General features: G+C 44.0%; 1 protein-coding gene across 9 annotated transcripts in view; it reads left to right on the top strand.

Moving 5' to 3' along the window:
- Nucleotides 1-23,470, top strand: part of sdk2a (sidekick cell adhesion molecule 2a) — an 88,080-nt gene that overhangs the window by 41,199 nt on the left and 23,411 nt on the right. For 7 of the 9 annotated variants that reach the window (XM_034089164.1, XM_034089159.1, XM_034089163.1 and 4 more), the window contains exons 2-15: nucleotides 6,968-7,130; nucleotides 10,225-10,331; nucleotides 10,573-10,720; nucleotides 13,032-13,165; nucleotides 17,381-17,492; nucleotides 17,908-18,098; nucleotides 18,361-18,444; nucleotides 18,578-18,772; nucleotides 19,244-19,360; nucleotides 19,630-19,797; nucleotides 20,219-20,321; nucleotides 21,140-21,316; nucleotides 21,748-21,884; nucleotides 22,894-23,041. In XM_034089164.1, the coding sequence (XP_033945055.1) occupies nucleotides 6,968-7,130; nucleotides 10,225-10,331; nucleotides 10,573-10,720; nucleotides 13,032-13,165; nucleotides 17,381-17,492; nucleotides 17,908-18,098; nucleotides 18,361-18,444; nucleotides 18,578-18,772; nucleotides 19,244-19,360; nucleotides 19,630-19,797; nucleotides 20,219-20,321; nucleotides 21,140-21,316; nucleotides 21,748-21,884; nucleotides 22,894-23,041 (1,984 nt within the window). The remainder of the gene's footprint in view (nucleotides 1-6,967; nucleotides 7,131-10,224; nucleotides 10,332-10,572; nucleotides 10,721-13,031; nucleotides 13,166-17,380; nucleotides 17,493-17,907; nucleotides 18,099-18,360; nucleotides 18,445-18,577; nucleotides 18,773-19,243; nucleotides 19,361-19,629; nucleotides 19,798-20,218; nucleotides 20,322-21,139; nucleotides 21,317-21,747; nucleotides 21,885-22,893; nucleotides 23,042-23,470) is intronic. The other 2 variants (XM_034089162.1, XM_034089158.1) reach the window with 1 other exon arrangement.

Below are 23,470 nucleotides of genomic sequence, written 5' to 3'. Positions count from 1 at the left end.
TCTTGTTCTTCAAACAATGTCAATTAGCTCTCACAGAGATCATGTGAAAATGTGTACTTATTTTCTCCCCCACCCGCTACCATCCCCCTTCTCCCTAGTGAAAAGAAAAAAGAGGAAAGTTGGATAGAGAATGTGATGAGTTATGGCGAACAAAAACCTTACTTCTTCTTCCAAATCATAGAAACCGTCTGCTTCCCCGGGGAAATATTACTGTGATGTCAGTCACACACGAGCTAAAACGACTTGCAAGCCTGAATCATTTCCCATTGTGTTATACCCATAAAGCTCTCCGAACCTAACTTCCTTAAAAAAAATAACCATTTCATATATCTTTTCCTCAGAAAGTAAAGAATTGCCATACCGCCTGCTTACAAGTTGATACATTTATCTACTGGTTCCAAGAATATGTTCACAGCTCGCTGCCATAACACATACATCGTATGTAAGTGTCACAGTCAGACAACAATCCCTGCTTTATCTTTGACAAAGCTACGACTATCCCGTGGTGATTGAAGACATAACTTTGCTACATCCAACTACAGTTGTTCATATGTGGTTTCCCCACTGTTCATCGGACAAGGCAGAGCTGACTGGAGACTTGATGCTGCAGAGGGCGTGTAATCGTAGCTGTGGGTGTGTGAGGGCTCATTAATTGACGCCAGGCCTTGTGCCTGTGCTCCTCTGCATGCCGTGTTCTCTGCCAGGAGCTGGACTTGCTAATTAGGCTCCTGGATATCACAGACACGTCCCTCGGTATGCCGTACAATACACTGCTCGTAACTCAGAAAGTGCTGAAGAGAGGGAGAGAGCAGGGCGAGCGGATGGAGGAACTAGGAGACCAAGGAGCGATGCAGAGAGACGTGAAAAAACTGTAGAGACATCTCAACAGACAGCTCAGAAGGAAGGGACATGGAGAGAAAGTAAGACAGATGACAACTGATGAAGAGGGCAAGGAGAGCGAGTATGACAACGACTGTATTGGGAGAGATCAAGGCCACCACAAAAGAGAAACTGCCACAACACAAAGGGAGGACACTGACATTGTTGAGAAGAGAACTTAAGATAGGAAAAGAGAGGAGGGAATCAAAAAAGAAAAATAGATATCGAGATATGCAGAGCAGAGCAGAGAGGTGGAGTGAGGCAAACCGTGTGTGTGTGTGTGTGTGTGTGTGTGTGTGTGTGTGTGTGTGTGTGTGTGTGTGTGTGTGTGTGTGTGTGTGTGTGTGTGTGTGTGTGTGTGTGTGTGTGTGTGTGTGTGTGTGTGTGTGTGTGTGTGTGTGTGTGTGTGTGTGTGTGTGTGTGTGTGTGTGTGTGTGTGTGTGTGTGTGTGTGTGTGTGTGTGTGTGTGTGTGTGTGTGTGTGTGTGTGTGTGTGTGTGTGTGTGTGTGTGTGTGTGTGTGTGTGTGTGTGTGTGTGTGTGTGTCCGTCCAGATAATTCAATCTGCTGCCTATTGACTGGCCTCACGCTCCGTCTTCGCTCATAATTAAATCTCCACTCGTTGGCTGGATGCTAGTGCTTCTAATTGTGTTGCTGAAGCATCAGATAGACGCACACGCACCCACACAGGCCCGCGGCGAGTGGGATCCCAGACACGTCACTGCGGTACATTACACCTCAATTAATCACATCAATTACGCATCAATTAACCCGTGGCGATCCACTAAACACAGCTGGGATGCGGGCTATTTTTCATCTGCGGCGACCTGAGGACTTTCTCTGCAACATCAAAGCAGATGCATCATCAAAAAGAAAAACATTTCAGACAGCTTAACATCAGAAAATCCATATTCTAGCTTCATCTCTGTCCTCTGAGCAGTGAGCATGACTCTATGAGCTTATAAAGGCATGTCACTTGGGCCATCAAAAAACCTATTGCTACAACAAAGAGATTGTATACAGTATAGTCCAACAGGATGGGGCACTAACATGTTCTAGGGGCTATAAATACAAAGGGGGAAGGAACATGGAGCTGTGATGGACTGGCAGCTGCTGATACATGGGCCATTTCTCTAAATGAGTGTAGGGTAAGATGGAGGCTCTCCATCTCCTCTCCCTGTCTTTCAGGCCTGGCCTGCTTGTTTGGCTTCGGCTGTAATGGGTCGCTTCACCTTGCTGCCTAGCGTTGGAGGACACCCCCTCTCTCTTTCCATTTCTTCTGTTACCCCTCTCAGTCCCTCACCTCCTCCAGCCTCTACATAACTCCTCAATCTCTCTCCTATCATTACGCTGTGCATTTCTCCCACCATCTGTTTCCCGGTCTCTCTTCCTCCTCTCTGTCTTTTCTCGTTGGCTGCCTTTCTTAATTCCACCCCTCCTTGTCCGCCTTTTTTCTGACTCACCTAAGTGTTGGAGTGTAAACTAGTGGGGTGCCAGTTGTCACGGTGACAGCAGCTGGTGGCAGAGTGACCGATCAGCCTGACCTCCAGGATGGAGATGGTGTTTTTGCTGGGGGTGGAGGTGTGAATATGTGTGTGTGGGTTTATTTCATTGTGAAAAGAACCAACACATTCTCATCTCAACCTGTGAAGCCACACATCCCAAGTGTGTGTGTGTGTGTGTGTGTGTGTGTGTGTGTGTGTGTGTGTGTGTGTGTGTGTGTGTGTGTGTGTGTGTGTGTGTGTGTGTGTGTGTGTGTGTGTGTGTGTGTGAGGGTGTGTGTGTGTGTGTGTGGGTGTGTGTGTGTGTGTGTGTGTGTGTGTGTGTGTGTGTGTGTGTGTGTGTGTGTGTGTGTGTGTGTGTGTGGTGTAACCATAAAGGAAATGTTTCATCAGCTTTTAAGATGCTTTTAACCCCCCCTCCACCAACCCCGCAACCCACACCCTTTCACCAAGCCATTACTAGGCCAAGGTCAGCGCCATGACTGTAGCATCACCCCCATCAGAGAGGCTAACCATGACCCATCTCGCAGGTTAAAGTCCGATTGGAGAGGCTAAATGACAGCAATACATTTTCCTGGATGACAAGATGCACCATGAAGAGGACTGGAGATGGTCCATGTAGCAGGGAAGTATGTGCATATGTATGTACAAGAGTGTGTCAAGGGAGAGGTGGAGAGAAAGAGACAGCAAGGTGGAGTGAATGAATCATATAGAAGAAGTGAGAGGATAACTAGACAGTAGACCTCTAAATGTTTTCTACAGGCAGGGTGTTCCACTGTATCCCCGCATCTCAAGAGTGCCAGCCAGGATGTGGTTACATACAGTACAAACGTACCTGAGGATTACACAGAGGGCAGAAGAGCTCCCTGCTGCTGGAGGGGAGCAGGGGTAAGGAGGTGAGCCACAAAATAAGCAACAGAAATAATACAAGACAAAAGACGAATGCGAACACCGTCTGTGTGATTGGATGCCAGCATGGCGCAATGGGGAGCACAATAGGCCTTGGTTTATAAAGCTGCCCCTGTGTCTGTGGTCTTTGTCTCACAGCCATTACAATGATGTGTATGCAGCAGGGGACCCTGTCGGAGCCATGCCACCATTCAACCTCAGCTGTCAGGTTAGAATAAGGTGTGTTCATATCTTTGGTGAATGGGTGAATGGTGGTGCATTTTAACCGTCGGGGAGCTGCTCTGCACATCAGCCACATTAAAGCCCTCCTGGTCCTCCCAGGTCTTTGGTCTACCCTAGATCTGCTGAGCCATTTTGGTCGGCTTTTATCTTTGTTCATAGTGCTGCAGGGATTCACGGGCCAGAAGGACTGCCCTCTAGCTTTGCATCTGGTAGCCTGCAGCTCGCACGCACTGCACCTGCTAAACCAACCCTTCATTCTTTGCTGGAATGGAGGGAGCGACAGTTCTTCATGGCAAATTCTTTATTTTTGTATCCCTCCACCCCCTCCACCTTCAAGAAAGGATGTCAGCTTTACCTTGACACAGTGCAGCCTCTCTCTGATGGACCATTGTCCTCCAATCATTACGTTGAATGTACATTCACATGTTGGTCTATACTGGATTGTGTTTCTGTAACCACGAGACATGTGCTGCTGTATGTATTTGGTATGTACAGCATGCTTTTGTTGCATGAAGCCACACTGCTGTAAGACTAGATGACACCTGAGAGAAATGATGGATCCGCTAAGCGATGATGATACAACAGTGGAGGTAAAAACAACGGACACATTATTGACAGCTGCACACTCAGTGAGCCATCTCTAGTGAATGAGAGCTTTGTACTGTTATTACATGGGAAAACTTTCATCTGCACGAGCAAAGAAAAACACAGAAGTTCCCACGTTGACATGCACAAGTATTTATCTGCAGTGGCTGACGTAAGAAACAATAAAAATAAGAAAACACACTCTTAAAACAAATGGATTGTCCAGCACAGGCACCAACAAGTATCAGCCTTTGTTGACCTCTGTGGTTCACTGCAGAGATCAAAAGCACAGTGATGAAGAGGAAGAGGAGAATGAGGGTCAGTGGAGAGGTTCTCTGTCGGAAACTCATTAGTTGCAAGAGCCCAGTGTGCGAGGGAATTGTTCCCATCTTCCTTCAGCAGTAAGAAATGTTAACAGTCAGCAGTCATTTAACTTTTCACTGCGTCTTAAAGATCCTAAAGATCACTTCAGATGCGTTTGCATGGTGAGCGATCTTTGTTGGACGTCGGACCTGAACAGTATTTGATCTTAAATAGTGACCTTTTCTCTGAGGTTCTACCTGAAAATATAGACTTCGGTCGAAATGTAAAATTGGTAATAGGCGCTACGGATAGCCAGTGGCAATATAAACACATGAAAGGCATTAAAACAGGTAACTACAACGGTAATAACTGTGCACTCAGTACCCCTTTGCCCAATTTTACATCAGTAACTTTTTACGCATATTTCTCGCCTCAGACGATCAATGTGTGATTCTGGGTTTGGCGTGTTCAGGTCTCTAATGGAGGCTTGTTGATGGAGAAGCATTGCTAAGTGCATGTAGCCACAATGTCTTTCTTTGCCTCTTAGCAATCTCTGTATCTTCTCACCACTCCTCAAAGCCTCTGTGTGTGTGTGTGTGTGTGTGTGTGTGTGTGTGTGTGTGTGTGTGTGTGTGTGTGTGTGTGTGTGTGTGTGTGTGTGTGTGTGTGTGTGTGGGTGTGTGTGTGTGGGTGTGTGTGTGTGTGTGTGTGTGTGTGTGTGTGTGTGTGTGTGTGTGTGTGTGTGTGTGTGTGTGTGTGTGTGTGTGTGTGTGTGTGTGTGTGTGTGTGTGTGTGTGTGTGTGTGTGTGTGTGTGTGTGTGTGTGTGTGTGTGTGTGTGTGTGTGTGTGTGTGTGTGTGTGTGTTTGTCTGTGTGTGTGTGTGTGTGTGTGTGTGTGTGTGTGTGTGTGTGTGTGTGTGTGTGTGTGTGTGTGTGTGTGTGTGTGTGTGTGTGTGTGTGTGTGTGTGTGTGTGTGTGTGTGTGTGTGTGTGTGTGTGTGGAGAGAATGCATTTACTGGTGGATGGAATTACAGTCAAGCCACCTCTCCAGCGGGTAGGCCTACTGCCTGGGGAACAAAAGGAATGGCTTCTACATTTGGGCTCGGACAGATCAGTTTCAAGGGCCTGTTAGGTGTGACAGTGTTTGTGTAGGGAAAGTCCATGCAAGGGTAGGAAGAACAGATTATTCCGGTAGTGGGAAATTGTTTTTACAAAACTGGAAAAAGGTAAGGACTGGTTTTGGAAGCAGAACGCGTTGACGTGGCTGCTGTTTGCTTGCCTCCTTTTATGAGTGGTGTCTTTGAGGGTAATAGAAGGGGGAGTAAGCTGCAGCCTCCAGGGGTATTGTGTGTGCTGGTGTGTACAGTATATGTGTGTCTTATCTGAGTTTGTTAGTGTGCGCATGGCCACCTATATGAGACACAGAGGTGCACAGTCATTCTTTTATTTACACTTTCAATCAGGTTCAATTTTCTACATCCCCTTTCCTGCTTGGTGAGGCTGCCCTCACATTCACCTGGTTCAACCACGCTGTCCCTTGCATTCACCGCCATAAATCTTGGAGCGTTAACCTGGATGTGGAGGAAAATGGAAAATAAGGCTCCAGCAATCTGCCGAGAGAGTGAGTCAGCTAGTGTGCTAGACCTACGACCAGGCGTGCTTCAGGCCTTGGCAGCTTACTGCAACTATTAATACAGACTTTAATTAGCCCGCCACCAACACTGGCACAATCGGCTCAGTGTCGCCTGTGGCTTGCAAGGCAGACAGATCAATAGGTCTGATCATGCCTTTTTCATCAGCTCAAATGAAAGCACTTTGTCTCCAAACCCAGCACTGGACCTTGCGTATCACCTTAAAGGCTTTCTGTGGCTGCCCTGGCTGTGTGCAGTGCTGCGGATGGGGCCTGTATAATCTGGCTGCATTAGAGAACTATAAAGATAAATGAAGGGAAGCACAGAGCATAACTCATCCTGTCACAGAAGGGGGTTTAGGGCTGGGAAACTTTGTGTTTTCTAAAGCAGCCCCTACCACCCCACCTCCTTTGCTCCCCTAGTTTTGCACTTGCTCTTCCTTCTGCTTACTTACTCTTTTTTCGTGTACAATCTCGGCTGTATTTCTCTCCTTCTGCTTTCTGTATTTTCCCCCTCCCCTCCTCTCTCCATCCCCCGCCTTTCTCCCCATCCTCTTTTACTGATCAAGAGGTATGGAAGAGTTAATTTACACTTCCTCTGCTGTACAAAAGTGCTCTTCTACCTCTTTGCCAAAGCATTTCAGTTTGAAATAAAAGAGTAGCCTGCTTTCACTGTAAAAACGTATGTCATGTGCTTTTTGGCAGGCTTTCCCGTCGACCTTCAAGTTCCCAATCAGTGCAGGAGAAACATACAAATAGCTTGTTCTGAGTCCTTATGTCCTGTGAATTGCTGTAATTGTGTTGTTTCTGCTCACGGGGTTTCTGAATCACAGAATTGCTGCCTTTCTTACAAACTACCCTTCCTTTCCTTCCTTTTACAATATTTATTTGTACCTCACTCTCACTTTTCTCCTTCCCTTCTTCTATTTCTTTTTTTCAGTAGATGATGTCCCACCTTATTTTAAGATGGAGCCTCCTCAGACCCAGGTTCATCTGGAGGGGAACCGTCTGGTCCTTACCTGCATGGCAGAGGGCAGCTGGCCCCTGGAATTCAAATGGATCTACAATGGGACTGAGCTCACACGTTTCTCCTTGGAATACAGGTGAGGAATGCAAACTTGCTTGCCCGAGCTGATTCTATCATTTATTTAGCATACTATAATTAGCATACTACATGGGACATTTTAGTGGGCATTTTATTGTAACTAATAGCTTGATTGCTCATTTTCATTCATATTGAAGACTCATTTCTATGGATTTATGCAAGACTGATTTGGCTGCATGTCTCCCCTGGGACATGACATTATGTTCAGGGGATTGTCAGATTTATTCCGATTTGTATCTCAGAGTGTATTCAACATGCAGAGATGATGCGAGCAGATAACTCTTCTTTTCTCTCTTGCTGCTTGTTGAAACTATCATTGCTGCAACGAAATCTAACAATGCATATTCTTCATCAGATTGTGCAGTGTGGGTGGGCTACTTTGCTCCGTCAGCAGAACGATGCTGCTTCACTGACCGTGGAGTTCTTCTGGGCACTTTTGTATTACCCTTATACTTCAGCCTCTAAACACATGGCTTAAGAATTCTACTAACAGCACAAAGTGTCCAGACAAAGCTATAGCCTGAGCTAACAAGGCCCTTACCCTTTTCCACTGAAATGAGTTTCGTTCAAGTTCAGTGCTGGGGCTAGTTTGGTTTGCAGTTGGTACAACCATTTAAGAACCAGCGCGCTTTTCCACAGACCAGAGCCACAGAGGAGTCACATCATGACCTCACTGCTTACGTGGCAGCGTGAAGATCCCTCGCAACAACAACAACAACAACAGACGCAAATTACGTTGCTATTAAAGTTCCAAAAGCCAGATGGATTGCAAGCGCAACCTCCTCGACTGTATACTCTTCTCCAGAGTGACGTGGCCAATAGTGTGCCAGTAGGGTTCAGTAGCATTGGCCAACTGCGGCCACAGAAAGTACCTTCCCCTGATGCATATTTCCCTATAAATATATATTTGACCATGTTTGGCAACATACTGCAGAAAAAAGAAATAGGAGATAGTAAGAATTGTGTATGTGGAGTATCTCTCTTACTCATTACATGGATTATGTTAGCCTAGCCACTGAAGCCATTTTGACAAATCATTATAAGATTAAGAGCCAACATACTAATAAGTACTTGTTTTATTTCTGTTATGTTGAATGGAGGAATGCAAGCACACATTATATAAAACTCCAAGTCGTGGAACAACAACCGGGCAGACATACAGCATGTTAATTATGCATCATAAATACTTTGAATGAGTGCTTTGTTGGTACCACAATGATAGCAGGCATGGCTTTTTGCAAAGTATGGTCTGTAATAAATAATACGTCTCACGCATGCCTGGTTAATGTTCCTCGGCATTTGTGTGTGTGTTTGCGTTCTAGCCACTTTGGGATCTCCGCACTACTGCTTCTGCAACAATTCTCTACTGTTCCCAGAAAGCGTTGTTGCTCCACTGAAGCCTCTGATGTGTGGCAGGCTCTTTGTGGCTCTCAGTTCTCAGTGCTGGCCAAGCAAATATGCCCAATGGTGCCCAAGTTGAACCCGTTTTCAGGGCCAAGAGCAGGTGTCTCTGCAGTGAAAACACGATCAACTGTTTCGCAGCCGGGCACTGGCTACAAACCAACCCTGGAAACGCCTTGGTGGAAAATGTGTGTGTATACTGTATGTGGGAATACATCAGTGTTCCCATTTGTCCAATTTACGGTATGCCTGTGTGCCAGTGTGGCAGCCTGCATGCATGTTCAGAAGTCACAGTTGCAGTCCGAGGTGAAAGTCAGTTTCTTTCTAATTCTAGACTTGTTTCCTTCACGCTCTACTCACAGTCTGTCTAGCCCCCTAGACATGGACATACTCTCTCAGGTGGCATTGTCTGATTGCTATCACTGGCTACACCACTCCCCAAACCCCACCACTACCACACACTTTCCCACCCCCATATGTCTCTCTCCCTCTCTCACATCCTTTCTCCCCTCTTCTCCACCTCCTCTTCTTTCCCTGACTTTCTTCAGTATTTGGCTGTGCTCTCACGTGGCTTAGTCTCAGGGTCTGCTTTGCAGGCCAGCCCTCTGCTTGTTATTCTTCACCAGCCCTGATCAAAGAGGAGAACTGGAATCCATTTAATCAGACTAGACCCCCCCCTATCCACCCCTTCCCTGAATTGCAGTGCAGGGGGAACATGGCAAGGGTGGATTCCTCACTCCTAAGTGGCTGTAGCAAACCAATTAAAGGGGACTCAGTTCTGGGGTTATCTACCTGGCATTTCACACACACCATTTAACATGAATGCACATCAGGGGACAGACAGTGTTATGGCCGCACAGGACTAACAGGTGAGAGTTGCTTGTGTGATTTGATTAAACCCACGGAAGATACAGAATAACTAAAATGGCTCTCAGAAAAAACCTCCACCAAGGAAATGCTGCCTTCACGTGCTCCTCGGATGGCTGCATTTTCCCACTTGAGAAGACGTTTTTCAGACTTTGGTTTGTTTATGACAAAATAAAAGGTGTTGTATTGTATTGCTCAGTGCCTTTTTAAAAACAAGTTGAAAGCTGTTTCCTGGAATTTTAGGGAAATCATTGTTCTGATTATTCCAACACCAAATGAATGCAGCACAAATACTGAAATGCTAACAAATGTAAATGTCAATGCCCCTTGAATGGAATCCGGTTTCAAAAGGTAGGTATCCTTGAACCACGCTAAACCCGTCTACCTAGTTTCATAAATAATCTGGCCTGTCGTTTTTTTCTATAATCCCACTGACAGCCAGAAAAACAAACCACAACCTCATTGATGGAAATAGCAATGTTTTTCTTTAGTCCTACAACAAAGAAACTCTCTGTGCTGTTTTTCTCCACAGCTGGCCTTAAGAAGAAGAATGTTTTTCCCTTGGACCTACTGTCCTTCTCCACATTGTCACTGAATCACACTTCATCTCTGCTCTGTTATATTCTTGAATTTAGAAACATTTATGTCTCATATATATAAGTGGGACCTTAAATGCAATGTATGCTGTGTTTCAGGTGCCCAATGAAACATCTCGATTAATTTAGCATCTTGAGTGTGAGGGATAAAAGCGAAAAGATGAAAAATGCTGCTGTCTGTCATTCTGATGATGACTAATGGATCTTTGTGTTTTGTATACCCATTAGGTACCTGATGCCCTCGCTTGACCGGTCGCATGCTGGCCACTACCGCTGCATTGTGAGGAATCGAGTGGGAGCTATAATGCAGTGCAGTACTGAAGTGCAGGTTGCCTGTAAGTGTTGGTTTATTTCCATACATCCAATAGTGCAAGAGGAGGACACCGTTTTTATTAAAGGGTTGTCAAGCACAGTATGTGGATGAGTCACTGAGTAAAGAAGCTTATTTTTTGAGAAAGGTACATCATTTGATAATTATGACAATCTTTGTTTTCCCTTCTGCTGGATTCATTTCTAAAATGTTCTCTTCTTGTATTAATTCTCCACTTCTTACACTGCATTCTGTATGCCTGCTAGATATCGGTGGTTTTGTGGAAGTGGAGAAGTCTCAAACTGTATCTCAGGGTGAGGGTGCTCTCATCCACTCACCGCAAATACACAGCTTCCCCAGGCCACAGATCACCTGGTTCAGAGATGGGCGTAAGATTCCCTCCAGCAGCCGAATGTAAGTCTACTTTGGTTAGTTTGGTTTGATCTGAGTGTGTGCAATTGACTCTTTTGTGTGTCTCTTTTTGTCTCTGCTTGTGTCTGAGCAATAGCATATATATAAATATATATAAATATATATATATATATATATAGTTGTCGATGAACGTGAGCTGCTGTTGAAGCAGAACATCTTTCACTTCAGAGAATTCCAAGAAGTTCAATACCGCTCACAGATTTCCTCCAATACCACCAGCTCCATGAGTGAAGTTTAGCAGAGAAGTTGATGAACAAATGTTGGCGCGGGCCCAGTGTTCATCATTGAATCACCTCTCAATGATAAAGTGGGTTATTATATCGCCCCTATTGACTTTGCAGGCGGAATGATTGAAGGGAAGAGATAGAGAAGGCAGCAGGGGAACCAATTAGACTAAATTGGACAAAAGGCCACAATTGATGATATGTTTGACTGACAGCTCTCACCCCTGGGTGGATTTGTGTGTGCATGTTTGTGGGAAGAAAATGTGTGAGGCTAAATGTGCACAGTGGGAGACTGTATATCTGTACGGGCTTTGCTGCGAGTCTCATTGTGTGTAGTAGCATTTATTTCTGCTCACTGGATTCTTGCCTGTTCAAATAAGACATTTCCCCTGAAGAGACATTGTGAAGCATGAAACCTGAAATAAATGTCTCCACAACTTCTCAAAAAATTATCTTCTCATGCATTATCCAGCAGCTTAACTCTACCATGCCATAGCTGACATGAGTTTTATGCTCCTGCTTCAAGAACGGATCGGGGCGTGTTACCTCTGCCTGCGAGGCCAACAAAAAAGTTAGCACAAGCACAGAGTAAAAACCCCAACCCCTTCTGTTAATGATTCTGCCCATTCCACAGCCCGTAACTATGCAGCTGACTCTTATCACAAGTGAAGTGGTGAATCTTTGCTCTGTGACAATGAGAGCCACTGACAGGACACTTTGCATTTACCGCTGGTGTGCCTGCTTTGTGTCAGGCCACATTGATATTCACAGGCGTGTGTGTGTGTGTGTTGTTGTTTGTGTGTCGGTGCAAGTGTCTATTGACTCTGTGAGTGTCACAGCTCTTAATTGTCCAGGAGTGTGTCTGTTTATCCTGCAGCGATCAGGCAGATGCTGACGGATACGAAGAGCCTAATCTGACCGTGTGCTTACCGTCAGCTCTCATTTAATGGGCCCCTCTCAAACATTTGAGCCTATCAGCCTAACCAACATTTAGCCATACTCCAGAAGGATCTTAAATGAATAGCTCGGTATTTTTTCAAGCTAATTGCTGGTGTGCAGTTTTTACAATTATCACAAATGTCAAGTCAATCTTGAGCCTAGAATACACTCCTCTGATCAGGCAAGCCAAAATGATGCTCACACATTATATCAACTTTACATAATTGACAAGATATAGCTGTGTTTATTGCTAGATCATTGACTGTATGTGCTTACCCTTTTTGCATCTGTCTGTTGCAATTATTCATCTCATTGTACACTGGGGTAGGTTGCACACAGATTGGCTTTGACTGTGGCTTTTAGACTTCAAATATGTAGACATCTAAATTCAAAGCTCATGAAAGACTTATTATTCTATCGAGATATATACATTTATTTTCAAGACTCACCTCAATTAGTTTTACTGTCTTTTACTTGTTGTATTTATACCCGAAAGCTGTGAGTTTCAAATAAGGAGAAAGATCCAGAACGATTCATTTAAGACACGACAGTACCTTGAAAATCAAAGTGCTCATAAAAGTTTTTGTATGCTTCTTTGCAGACATAATGTGTGTGTGTGTGTGTGTGTGTGTGTGTGTGTGTGTGTGTGTGTGTGTGTGTGTGTGTGTGTGTGTGTGTGTGTGTGTGTGTGTGTGTGTGTGTGTGTGTGTGTGTGTGTGTGTGTGTGTGTGTGTGTGTGTGGGTGTGTGTGTGTGTGTGTGTGTGTGTGTGTGTGTGTGTGTGTGTGTGTGTGTGTGTGTGTGTGTGTGTGTGTGTGTGTGTGTGTGTGTGTGTGTGTGTGTGTGTGTGTGTGTGTGTGTGTGTGTGTGTGTGTGTGTGTGTGTGTGTGTGTTGTTTTGAGTAGGACACATCTGTAACGCACACCCGTTGTCTGGGGATGATTGATTAATAGGGAGCTGGATTGGTGACCCCATTTTGATTGAACTACTTTCAATGCTACCTTAAGTCGTTTGTGTCTTTATTACTGTGAAGCTGAGTTTAAGTGAGTTTCATGGGAATACATGTAAGGCAATGCAATGTCTATAAAAGGTATCTTGAACTGGTGTGTGCATGAACATTTACTCATACAGTGCCATCACCCTGGACAACACGCTGGTCATCCTGTCCACTGTGGCCCCTGATGCGGGACGCTACTACGCCCAGGCGGTCAATGACAAGAATGGGGAGAACAAAACCAGTCAGCCCATCATGCTGACAGTGGAGAGTGAGTACACATACAGATCCATGTGCGTCATAAAAATGCTTTCTCCCACCCAACAAAACACGCCGCACTAGCGGGTCATTAGATCATGTAGAATAAGCCATTAATAAGTGTTTTATAATGACTAATAAAGAGCCAATATACTGCTAATATGCATGTTGATTAACAACTGGTTGATGGTTAATTTGTGTACTTTAATATAAAGTGTTACCAAAAAGTTTTGTTCTTATTATTTTTCAGCTCAACATCTGTTTATTGAACAGCAGAGATGGCAAAAGTACACACATCCTTTACTCTAATAGAAGTACAGATACTCATGTTTAAAAATACTCTGGTAAAAGTATAGACTAAACTTCTTTGCTCAAGTAAAAGTAAAGAAGTATGGGCTTTGAAATGTACTTAAAAAAGTACCCATAAACTGTTTTAAGAGTAACTGACCTCCCTTTATATTAATGTAACAATAATGTCATTGTTGGCTAATGAATGTTTCCATGCTGAACAACGGCAACATGACAACGTTTTCCTTGGTCCCTCTTCTTTAGAGAAGACCAGGAAATGATGGATACACGGATCGTCTTAAAATCAATACGCACTGACTCTAAATAATAATGATCACGCCACCAAACACAGATTAAAACTAAAGTAAGGAACCTGTTTTGAAACTGTTAGAAGTAGAAAGTCTCAGGTATTTGTGTTAAAAATGTAAGAAGTAAAAATTCATCAGAAGTAGTGGAGTAAACTACTGAAAACCAGAAAAATGTACTTAAAGGTGGGGTAGGTAATTTTGGAGGAATCAGTGCAGTAACGAATTTGTACTCCACTACTTCCCACCTCTGTTGAACAGAGCAGCTACACAACAGGTGATCAGTCAAAGACAATCAAAACTGAGGTAGCGCTCTCTACTGGCCGCCCATCATATCAGTCCTTTCTGCCGCTTCTTCTTCCCTCCCTTGCGAAAAACAGATATAATCATACCCATTTCCTTCAATGGTCGTCCTCTCATTCGACAGTCGTCCTCCTCCGACCTCTGTCTTGAGAAGTGAAATACAGTCACGAGGTGTGTGAGGTGGAGCTCCTGCAGCACCTCTCTGACTGTCTCGGTGTACAGACCTATAAAGTGGACCTTCAGTTTAATCATACCCCACAAAAAGCAGATTTATGAAGATGACACTGAGCACACGGGGAATGATTAAACACACACACACACACATTTCTCTCAGATGAGAAGGTCGATGTCACTTAAACATGCTCACACAACTTCAAAATAAGTTTGGCAATGCTCCTGCATGTGTATAGTTACATCATTAGTGTTTAGCTGAACCTGATGCTTCTCCATCCTCCCACCTACGATCACCTTCTTTCATCTGAACAAAGTTATTCATATTCTACCACCCACTGTTTCTTACTTTTAACTAGACAAAATGACTTGCTGACTACAACTAGACAATTTAAGAAGCCACCAAAATGTATTTCCGAGCAGTCTATGAAGATATTTGTGGTAATATTTCAAACCACACGCAAATATTTGATAAAAGATCTCAGAGGATCCCATGTGATTTGAATGAGTTATTTAATGTGGTTTTGACTATCAAATGAGAATTTAACCGGCTCCCATGTGGAGCTGCATATTTTTAATAACAGCTTCTCGCTCGCTTCAGCATCTGCTCATCATATTGTTAATACAGTGTTTGTAATTCAGTGCTCAATCCGCATGACACAGCAATCTGTGGGGACTAGATATCACTGAATATCACTGAATCTGACCTTGCGGATCACACAACCGTATTTTGCATTTGAAAGTCAATAAGGTGTTTACTGTTGCATTTGTTCATTTTGCATTTGTGAAGGAAACTAATATGCAGCGGAGGGAGCGAGTTGTTCCAAAGGGAGCATACCAATGACACAGAGACGAGTCTTATAGCAAAAAGCAAACTGACACTGGCTAACACTCAAAGTGGGCAGACATTTTGCTTTGCTTTCTTGCTTTCATATTTCTTCTTTAGACTGTGAAATTCTCTACGGTCGACTGGTGTTTAAGATTGTCTTAGGACACAGACATATGTTGACAATGTGTGGACATTAGTATCAGGAACTTGCTATGCGGGTCACCACGTTGTTTACTTTTCCCTTTTAATTAGAAGATTACACACTTGAGGTATTCTCAGCACTGAGAGTTTATGAACTGCAATACATTCATTAGTATCTGCCAAGGAACCAATCACGTCTTCCGGAAAATAAAATGCGTTATTTGACTTGTCTAATGGATTTCCAGCTTTCATTGTGTGATTGGCAAACATGGACCATATTCTCAGCCAAATATTATGGTATTTAACTTAATTAAACTGGTTTAATTTGTACATTTACACACATCTGTAACACATTTAATAGATATTAAAGTCTAATGTCAGCACTCTATTTGAAGGGGATTATTTCACAGTGGCGCCCCAAAAGGAATGCCAACTTGTGCCTTATTCTTCTTCTCTTGCTCTTCTTGGTAGAAAATGAACTTTAGCGCTGACACAATGTTTCCCTTTTTCTCCCCATCAGTCGATCCTTCTTCTCCTTCTCCTCTCTCGTCTATTTCTTCTCCACTACAGCACTATATGTCAGGAGCTCAGAGACCATAAAACCCACACCAATCAAACTTTCCACATAATCTTGTCCTTTAATTAAGAATAATTAAAAACGACATAAATCAGCCAACTGCTAGTAATCTTACATTTTAGCCAATAACTTCTAACCCAAGTGATTTTTCCTCATAAATCCTTTGGACTTGGTCAATCATTGCATCCTTTTTAATTTGTTGTCAATTCCTGACTCTTCTGATGACTTGACAACAAGCTGTTTTACATGGATTTATTCGTCTTCACTTCGCAAATAAATGATAACGTCAATAATGCCCTCAAGATGATGTTTGCACCGCCGTGATGAAATGCTATAATTCTAAATCCTTTCATTCGTCTGCAGCGTAGCAACAATTGATCTATTTACTCCTCAATCAATGGGTTAATCATCCGCCTCAAAATATTTTCTTTTGAATAACACACACTCACGCAGTCCATATTTATAATTTCAAAACCCTATTTTTAAAATAAAAAATGGATGTATGTTGTTAGTTTTGTAAACTTTCATCCTTTTTTTTGTTGTATTTATGTCACTAAAATGGCAACAGCGGCTTCGTTTAACTTTGTCTTCTTTTCCTTCCTACAGTAGCTGCTTGCTTTTAAGCTGTAGGTTGGTTAAAAGTTAGCTTATATAACTACTTTAAATACAATTGGCATCTTTGGTCTACATTTGCACCCAAGAACTTCATTCAACCCTCAGCTTAACAGATGTTGGCATTTCACTTAAGAATATATGGGAGCCCAACCAACTATCTAATTTCACATTGTAAATTGTATTTTCACAGCAACCTATTCACTTTATTTAACTGGCTTTGAAAAAATGCGCTGCAACTGGAATCGTGATTGTACACGCTACAGATGGAGACAAGAGTGAAGCAATCAAAAGGAGAGCAGACCCAAACAGCAATAAGCATCAGGAGGGCTGCGCCTACATCCAGGCAGTGTTTGTACAGGAAGCGTTGTCATTACACCGCTGAGATTCCACAGAAGTGGGACTTGAAAGGGTATAATTTACAATGAGGCTGCTCAAAATAGCAATAATGATAATAAAAACTTGATTAGGGGGCCTATTAACCTGGAGAAAGAACACAAACATGCGAGAGTACTGTACACACACACACACCATAAATCCGCTGTAAACGCACAATCACTCAAACACATACGAGCACACAGGCCCCATACCGTACTCTGGGGAGGTGGGGGAAAATGAGATCAGATTCAGAGAGAGATCACTGATTGAGGGCAGTGAATCGATGGTTGGCTGGAGGCTCTGTGAAACCTGTGAGTGATGGTGCTGCATTTAATCGCCTTTTGTGTTTGTCTCAATTTTGCTACATAATGGCTTCTAACACCTGGGCTAACACTGTGCTCAGGAAATGCTGTGTGCTCTAGAAAGAGGATTTAAAAGTAAAGACAGGGGTGTTAATAGCTAGGCGGTGGCATGCCGGCTACTTGCTGGTGGTAGTGACAGATTTTTCTCTATAAGGATGTAGTCATGCTCAGTTGGCCGTGTCAAGCAGATGCACATGCATATCTGACGTCTGCTTATGGTTTATAGATTTTTCACATTTTTCTATCTTCTTCTGTGTGATAGATGTGGGAGGACCTGCAGACCCCATCGCCCCCGCTATCATCATCGCCCCCAAGAACACCAGTGTAACCATGGGGAGAAACGAGGCTATCATGGAGTGTGTCGCTAACGCAAGGTAAGTGCTAACACAGACAAACATGAGTACTGAGGAAAATATACACACAGACAGACAGATGCACATTATCAAAACGCCATTTCTCACCTCCACATCCAATATTTTGTCATTCAAATGAATCTTGAAACCTTATGTTTGAACATGATAGAAAAGTATTTTGTACGTCACTCATTTTGAGGCTGTCCATTCTTCCCTTTGATTCAAGGCTTCGCTCTGTTTTCCGTATCTCGCACAATCTCACTCCTGAATTCTGACTATTATCTCCAATTCAAAGACTTAATCAGAATGACAGATGTATCCCATTGCTCCCCCGGTGCTCCGTAACCTTGAAAAAGAATATAAATCTGTAAAAACCCAAACTACGCTTTTATATCGCTTGCTCTCTTTCTCTCCTTTTCATCTTTTTATCCTACAGACCGCTCGTCAAAATGAGTATTACTTGGAGGAAAGACGGGGTGTTGGTCAGTACAGGGATCCGAGATTTTGGCCGTAGATTGGTCATCAGTTTGCCCGCAGTCAGTGATAGCGGCTTCTATGAATGTGAGGCGTCACTCCGAAGTAGCAGCGTCGCCTCAGTCACTGCCGGGGCCTTCCTGCACGTTCTAGGTAAACAACCAACAGCTTACATGTTAACCTTGCTCAGAGCAGCTTGAATTATCCAAATATTACATCACCATGATAACCCCCATGTTGAGAGAAAATTTTCTTGCCATTTTAAACTTCAATCATTCAGTTGATGTTATCCAGAGTGTTGCAAATGCTTGTTCACCAGAGAAGGGTCGAGATAAAACGCCAGACAAATGTTGAGTTGTTTTTTTAGAGGCTTTAATGCAGCAATGTTTTATGCTTTTGTCCTTCTTTGAAACAGAATATCCTCTGTTTGTGAAAGAGCCTCCAACTCACATCAGCGCAGAGATGGAGAAGGTGGTGGATATCCCCTGCCAGGCACGAGGTCAGTGCTGTGTGTTTATCTGTGTGCTAGTGCATGTGTGAAGATGCAAGAAAGTATGAAACAAAAACAGAAGAAAGAGCAGAAAGAGGTCACAGGGACAAAGAAGGAAAATAATCCTTTCCTTCCTCTGCAGGCACGCCGCAGCCAGACATAGTGTGGTATAAAGATGCAGTGCCCATCAGCCCGGTGAAGATCCCCAGGTACAGGGTCTTGGTGGGAGGCAGTCTCCAGATCAACGGCCTCCTGCCCGACGACACTGGGATGTTTCAGTGCTTTGCCCGCAATCACGCAGGAGAGATCCAGACAAACACCTACCTCGCTGTTACTAGTAGGTCCCCTTGAACATATTTCAAAGCTATCTGCACGTCTGCTTCCTAATTCTGCTCATCCTCCCCTCTCTGTTCCTTCTCTTTTTTATTCTTAAATCCGCTCCTCTGTTCTCATCTCTAATCCTCTTTTCTCCCCTCTCTCTGTCTTGCCTCCTGCACCCATCTATCTATATATCTCTTCACATTGACACATTTGTTACCTTGGATGCTCGGGCAATTATTGGCTATTTTTTAATCAGAGAATGTGCGGCAGAAGCAGAGAGATGAAGGGGCCTTGTCAGATTCTCAGTGCTGTCCCTGAGAATGAGACCTGACAGCCGCTTCTTTTGTCAAGTCTATTAAGCTCACAGCTGGAGCCTGCTTTATTAGGGAGAAAGCTGTTTATGTCTCTCATTATCACCCCTGTCTCACCTGATTGTGTTCCTCCGTGTGCTTGTGTGTCTGTGCGTGGCTGACCCCTCCCGTCCCAGGTATTGCGCCCAACATCACCGCTGGCCCCTCTGACAGCGCCGTGATTGACAGCATGTCAGTCATTCTGCATTGTGAAACGTCAGGAGCCCCACGGCCAGCCATCACATGGCAGAAAGGTGCGTGGGCTAACAGCATGAGGTGTTGCGGTGGGGGGTTTATTATGCCGCGTTTGGCCTTGTCAAAGCAGATGAGAGCCATGGAAAGGATTCAAAATATGCAATTTCTCCAAACAAGCTTTATTGCCTCACACTTGCTGCACTGCTTTCCCTCCTGTTTGCTTTCCCTGACATTTCTCCAATACCCTAATCTCTCTTTCTCCCTGTTCCCCCATTTTTTTCCCTGTCTTCTATCCCATACCATCAATCACTTCCTCCCTTCCCTGCAGGTGAACGTGTCTTGGCGAGTGGCTCTGTCCAGCTGCCTCGGTTCACCCTGCTGGAGTCAGGCAGCCTGCTAATCAGTCCCTCTCACCTGTCTGACGCCGGGACCTACACCTGCATGGCCAGTAACTCCAGGGGAATAGATGAGGCTTCATCTGACCTACTGGTCTGGGGTAAGAAGATACTCTCTTTCTCTGCACATCATTCTCGTTGCTTGCATCTTCTGCCAACCCTGTGTCCTCGTTTCATATCATATCCGGCACAGATGTGAAATACTGCAAACTCTGACTACAAACTAAATCTCAAGAAGCACATTTATTTTTTAATCCATTGCTTGTTTACTTAGATGCAGTAAGTACCTGGTTGCTGGAGGTCATTGTCAAGCTATTATGAGTGTATAGCTAAATGACTCTGAGCTTAAATGAGTTTTATCAGTCCTTACAAAGCCTCGCAAAATACTTGGCCCAATGGTAATAGTTTGATTCACTCTGTTACAGAAAGACATTGACTGAAAGATGAGTCCAAGTCCAGTGCTCTGTTCAATCTGCTGTTCAAACATAGTCTCTGAATAACAACCTTGGTGTGTGTTTGCAGCACGAACCCGCATCAATAAACCACCACAAGACCAGAGTGTCATCAAAGGGACCAAGGCTGTTATGACCTGCGGTGTGACCCATGACCCCAGTGTCACTGTGAGGTAACGATAACACACATTGAAATATTTATGGGAATATTGTCAAATGTATTGTCTTTTTTTTTTTAAATCATGTCCTCACATTTAACCCTAACCTTTTTTTAGCAGCTAATACTTAATGCAACCCAAGTTTTGAAAACAAGCTCGTGTTTAACGTTGCACTTAATTAGTTTATAAAAATCAGCAAGAGATCTTGTCGTGTTTATCCACCCTTATACGCCCTCCTATGGGAAGATTTTGAGGAATTAGACCATCGCTTCTCCTAACTCTTCCGACATTCTTGATCATGATAGTGTGTGCACATGCATCTGTCTCAGAGGGAGTGAGATGAAGTCTGTAAAGCCTAGTGATTAGAGTGCTTGTCACCTGTGGGCCCGAGGCATTGATCAGATCTCGGGGTAAACAGATGAATATGTAAACAGAGTAATAACTTCAGACAGCGCCCTTTAATTAAACGCAACGCAGAGGAGATTAGCTGGAAAGCCCGAACAGTCGCAATTAATCACAGGCGCTCCCGGGTTGTGCATGTGTAAAGTGTAAAGTGTAAAGATGGGCCTGGGAGGCATATGTGCGGTTGGGATTATGACAAGAGAAAAAATGCATGGAGGAGAGTTTTTGTACTGTATGTGTGACAGAGAAAAATGGCTTTAAGATTGAAATCCCTTTCCCATCAGCCTCACAAGGCTTTTCATCGGTGTCAGCGCCTTCTGTGTTGTGCTGTATGAACTTCCGCAAAGCAAACAGATTTGCTGTCACCACACGCAGAGTGCGAGTGTGTGTGTCTGTACTACTCCTATATCTGTATATGAATGTACCTCCAGGTACGTGTGGGAGAAGAGCGGCTCGGTGATTGACGTGAACACGTCCCCACGCCTGAGGCAGGATCCCGACGGGACCCTGCACATCTCCCAAACGTGGTCGGGTGACATCGGAACATACACCTGCAGGGTGACCTCAGTGGGGGGCAATGACTCCCGCAATGCCCACCTCAGAGTCAGGTCTGCATATTTGCCTTATGTCTGCCCTGTCTTATCTTGCCGTCTGTATTTTTTCCGGCTTATTTACGCCCTTCCGGGACATGATGGATGGATGTTTCCCCCACTGTTGTGGTTTATCGCTGCTCTCCTCTCTAATCCATCAAACCCTCTAATATTTACAATGCAATGCTCTCAGTTTGGCTGTTTAATGCTGTTATTTGCTGCCTCTCTTGTCTGATTCAATTTATATTTATCACTTCGTCCCACTCTCTCTCTCTCTCTCTCTCCTCACACACACACACACACACACACACACACACACACACACACACACACACACACACACACACACACACACACACACACACACACACACACACACACACACACACACACACACACACACACACACACACACACACACACACACACACACACACACACACACACAGGCAACTGCCCCATGCTCCAGAAAATCCAATAGCAGTTCTGAGTACGACAGAGAAAAGGGCCATAAACCTCACATGGGCCCAGGCCTTCGATGGCAACAGCCCTCTGATCCGCTACATCCTGGAGGTCTCAGAGAACAGTGAGTGGTGTAGTGGCAATGTCTTATATTACTTTATATGGTCAAACCAAATGATAATATTATGCTTAGAAACTGTTTGGTCAACTCGACCTGTTGTACCACACGGTAGCTTCCCGCCAAGGTCGTACCTGGAGGATGCGGCTCTCCCTATGAGAGCATTGCAAGATAATAGTTTCTAGAGAAAGTCTTATCTCTTTTGCTTCCTGCACAGCAACAGTCCTCTATAAAACACACACACACAGTATACCCTGTGTGCACTCCTGCAGACTACTCTATACTCTGTGAGACATGTACCTTTGAAGCTTCAAATAAATAACCAAAAGACAACGCTGCTTGCTTTCACCAGTTTATTATCGATTACTCTCATTGTACATCTTTACAGTATTGACAAGTTTAAAATATCCACGACAGCGGCTCAGATTCTCTTCAATAAGGCAACAATGTCTTGTTTGTCTTATTAAAGCCATTATTGTGTGTTTGTTCTGCCTTGAAGCACTTATTTGCTTCCCCTCTTGATATATATTACGCTTTCATTGTGTCCCTAAGATTGGCAGTCGCATCCTCTTACCCTGAGCAATCAGAATAACTCAATTGCCTCACCTGTTCTCTTCCTTCTCAATGATCAGGGGAACCAAATCATGTTGATGCCTAATGCTCTTGTCTTCCTCTCTCTTGATAACATCAAAGGAGTCTGAATGCTCTCACCCATAGAGAGTAAATAGTTCAGCTATTTCTCATTGAAGCTCAGGCTTACCCTTAAATGGCAACTCATTAAGAGGAAAATAAATCCAAGGATGCAGATGGGGATCTGGTTTGCGGATCATTTAATTTCAATCTGATATTTAGTGGAAGTGTATACAAAATAAATTATTATTACTGGAAATGAAACAATGGTGTGCAATAGCTAAGAATAACAATGATTTATATTTGCTGAATAGATTTTTCTCAAGAATGTTCCCAAGCAAGGTCATTTACCACTCTGTTTATTTGTGTGTTTTCTCCACCGCAGATGCCCCTTGGACGGTGCTGCTGGCTAATATTGAACCAGAGTCCACCGGGGTCACTGTTGGGGGTCTCATCCCGGCGCGCTCGTACCAGTTCCGCCTGTGTGCCGTCAACGACGTGGGCAGAGGCCAGTTCAGCAAGGAGACTGACCGGTGGGTTAGCTGCATCTACTGAATATTAAAGATGTTGCTGTGTAATGTGAACACTGGCGAGAGTAAAACTTCGACGACTTTCACCGTTCTGGAACAACTTGTTCTCGTCCTTCGTCGTGGCGTTTCAATAGAACAGTTATTTCCTGTAAGTGCACTATTTTCTGTCTTCTCTCCTGTGGGAGTGAGTGAGAGATTAGCCAGCTTGGGGACGTGTCTTTTCAAGATAAAACTGTGAATGGGCTGAAATTGCGCTTTGTGGAGACTTGATGGGAGCGCTGAGCCAGCTTCATCGCTCTGCCTCCTATTAACTGTCGGTGCTGTACTGCATTGTAAAATGCAGAGAGGCTTGAAAGAGGCAGAGCTTCCCACAGACTCCAATCTCGAGTGTACCGTTCATCATCATACTGGCACACCCCACGCACATTCCTA

Source organism: Pseudochaenichthys georgianus, chromosome 8 (genome assembly GCF_902827115.2).
Source record: "Pseudochaenichthys georgianus chromosome 8, fPseGeo1.2, whole genome shotgun sequence".
Lineage (NCBI taxonomy): Eukaryota > Metazoa > Chordata > Actinopteri > Perciformes > Channichthyidae > Pseudochaenichthys > Pseudochaenichthys georgianus.
Note: the sequence above shows the minus strand (reverse complement) of the source record. Positions and strands in the feature narration are given on the sequence as shown.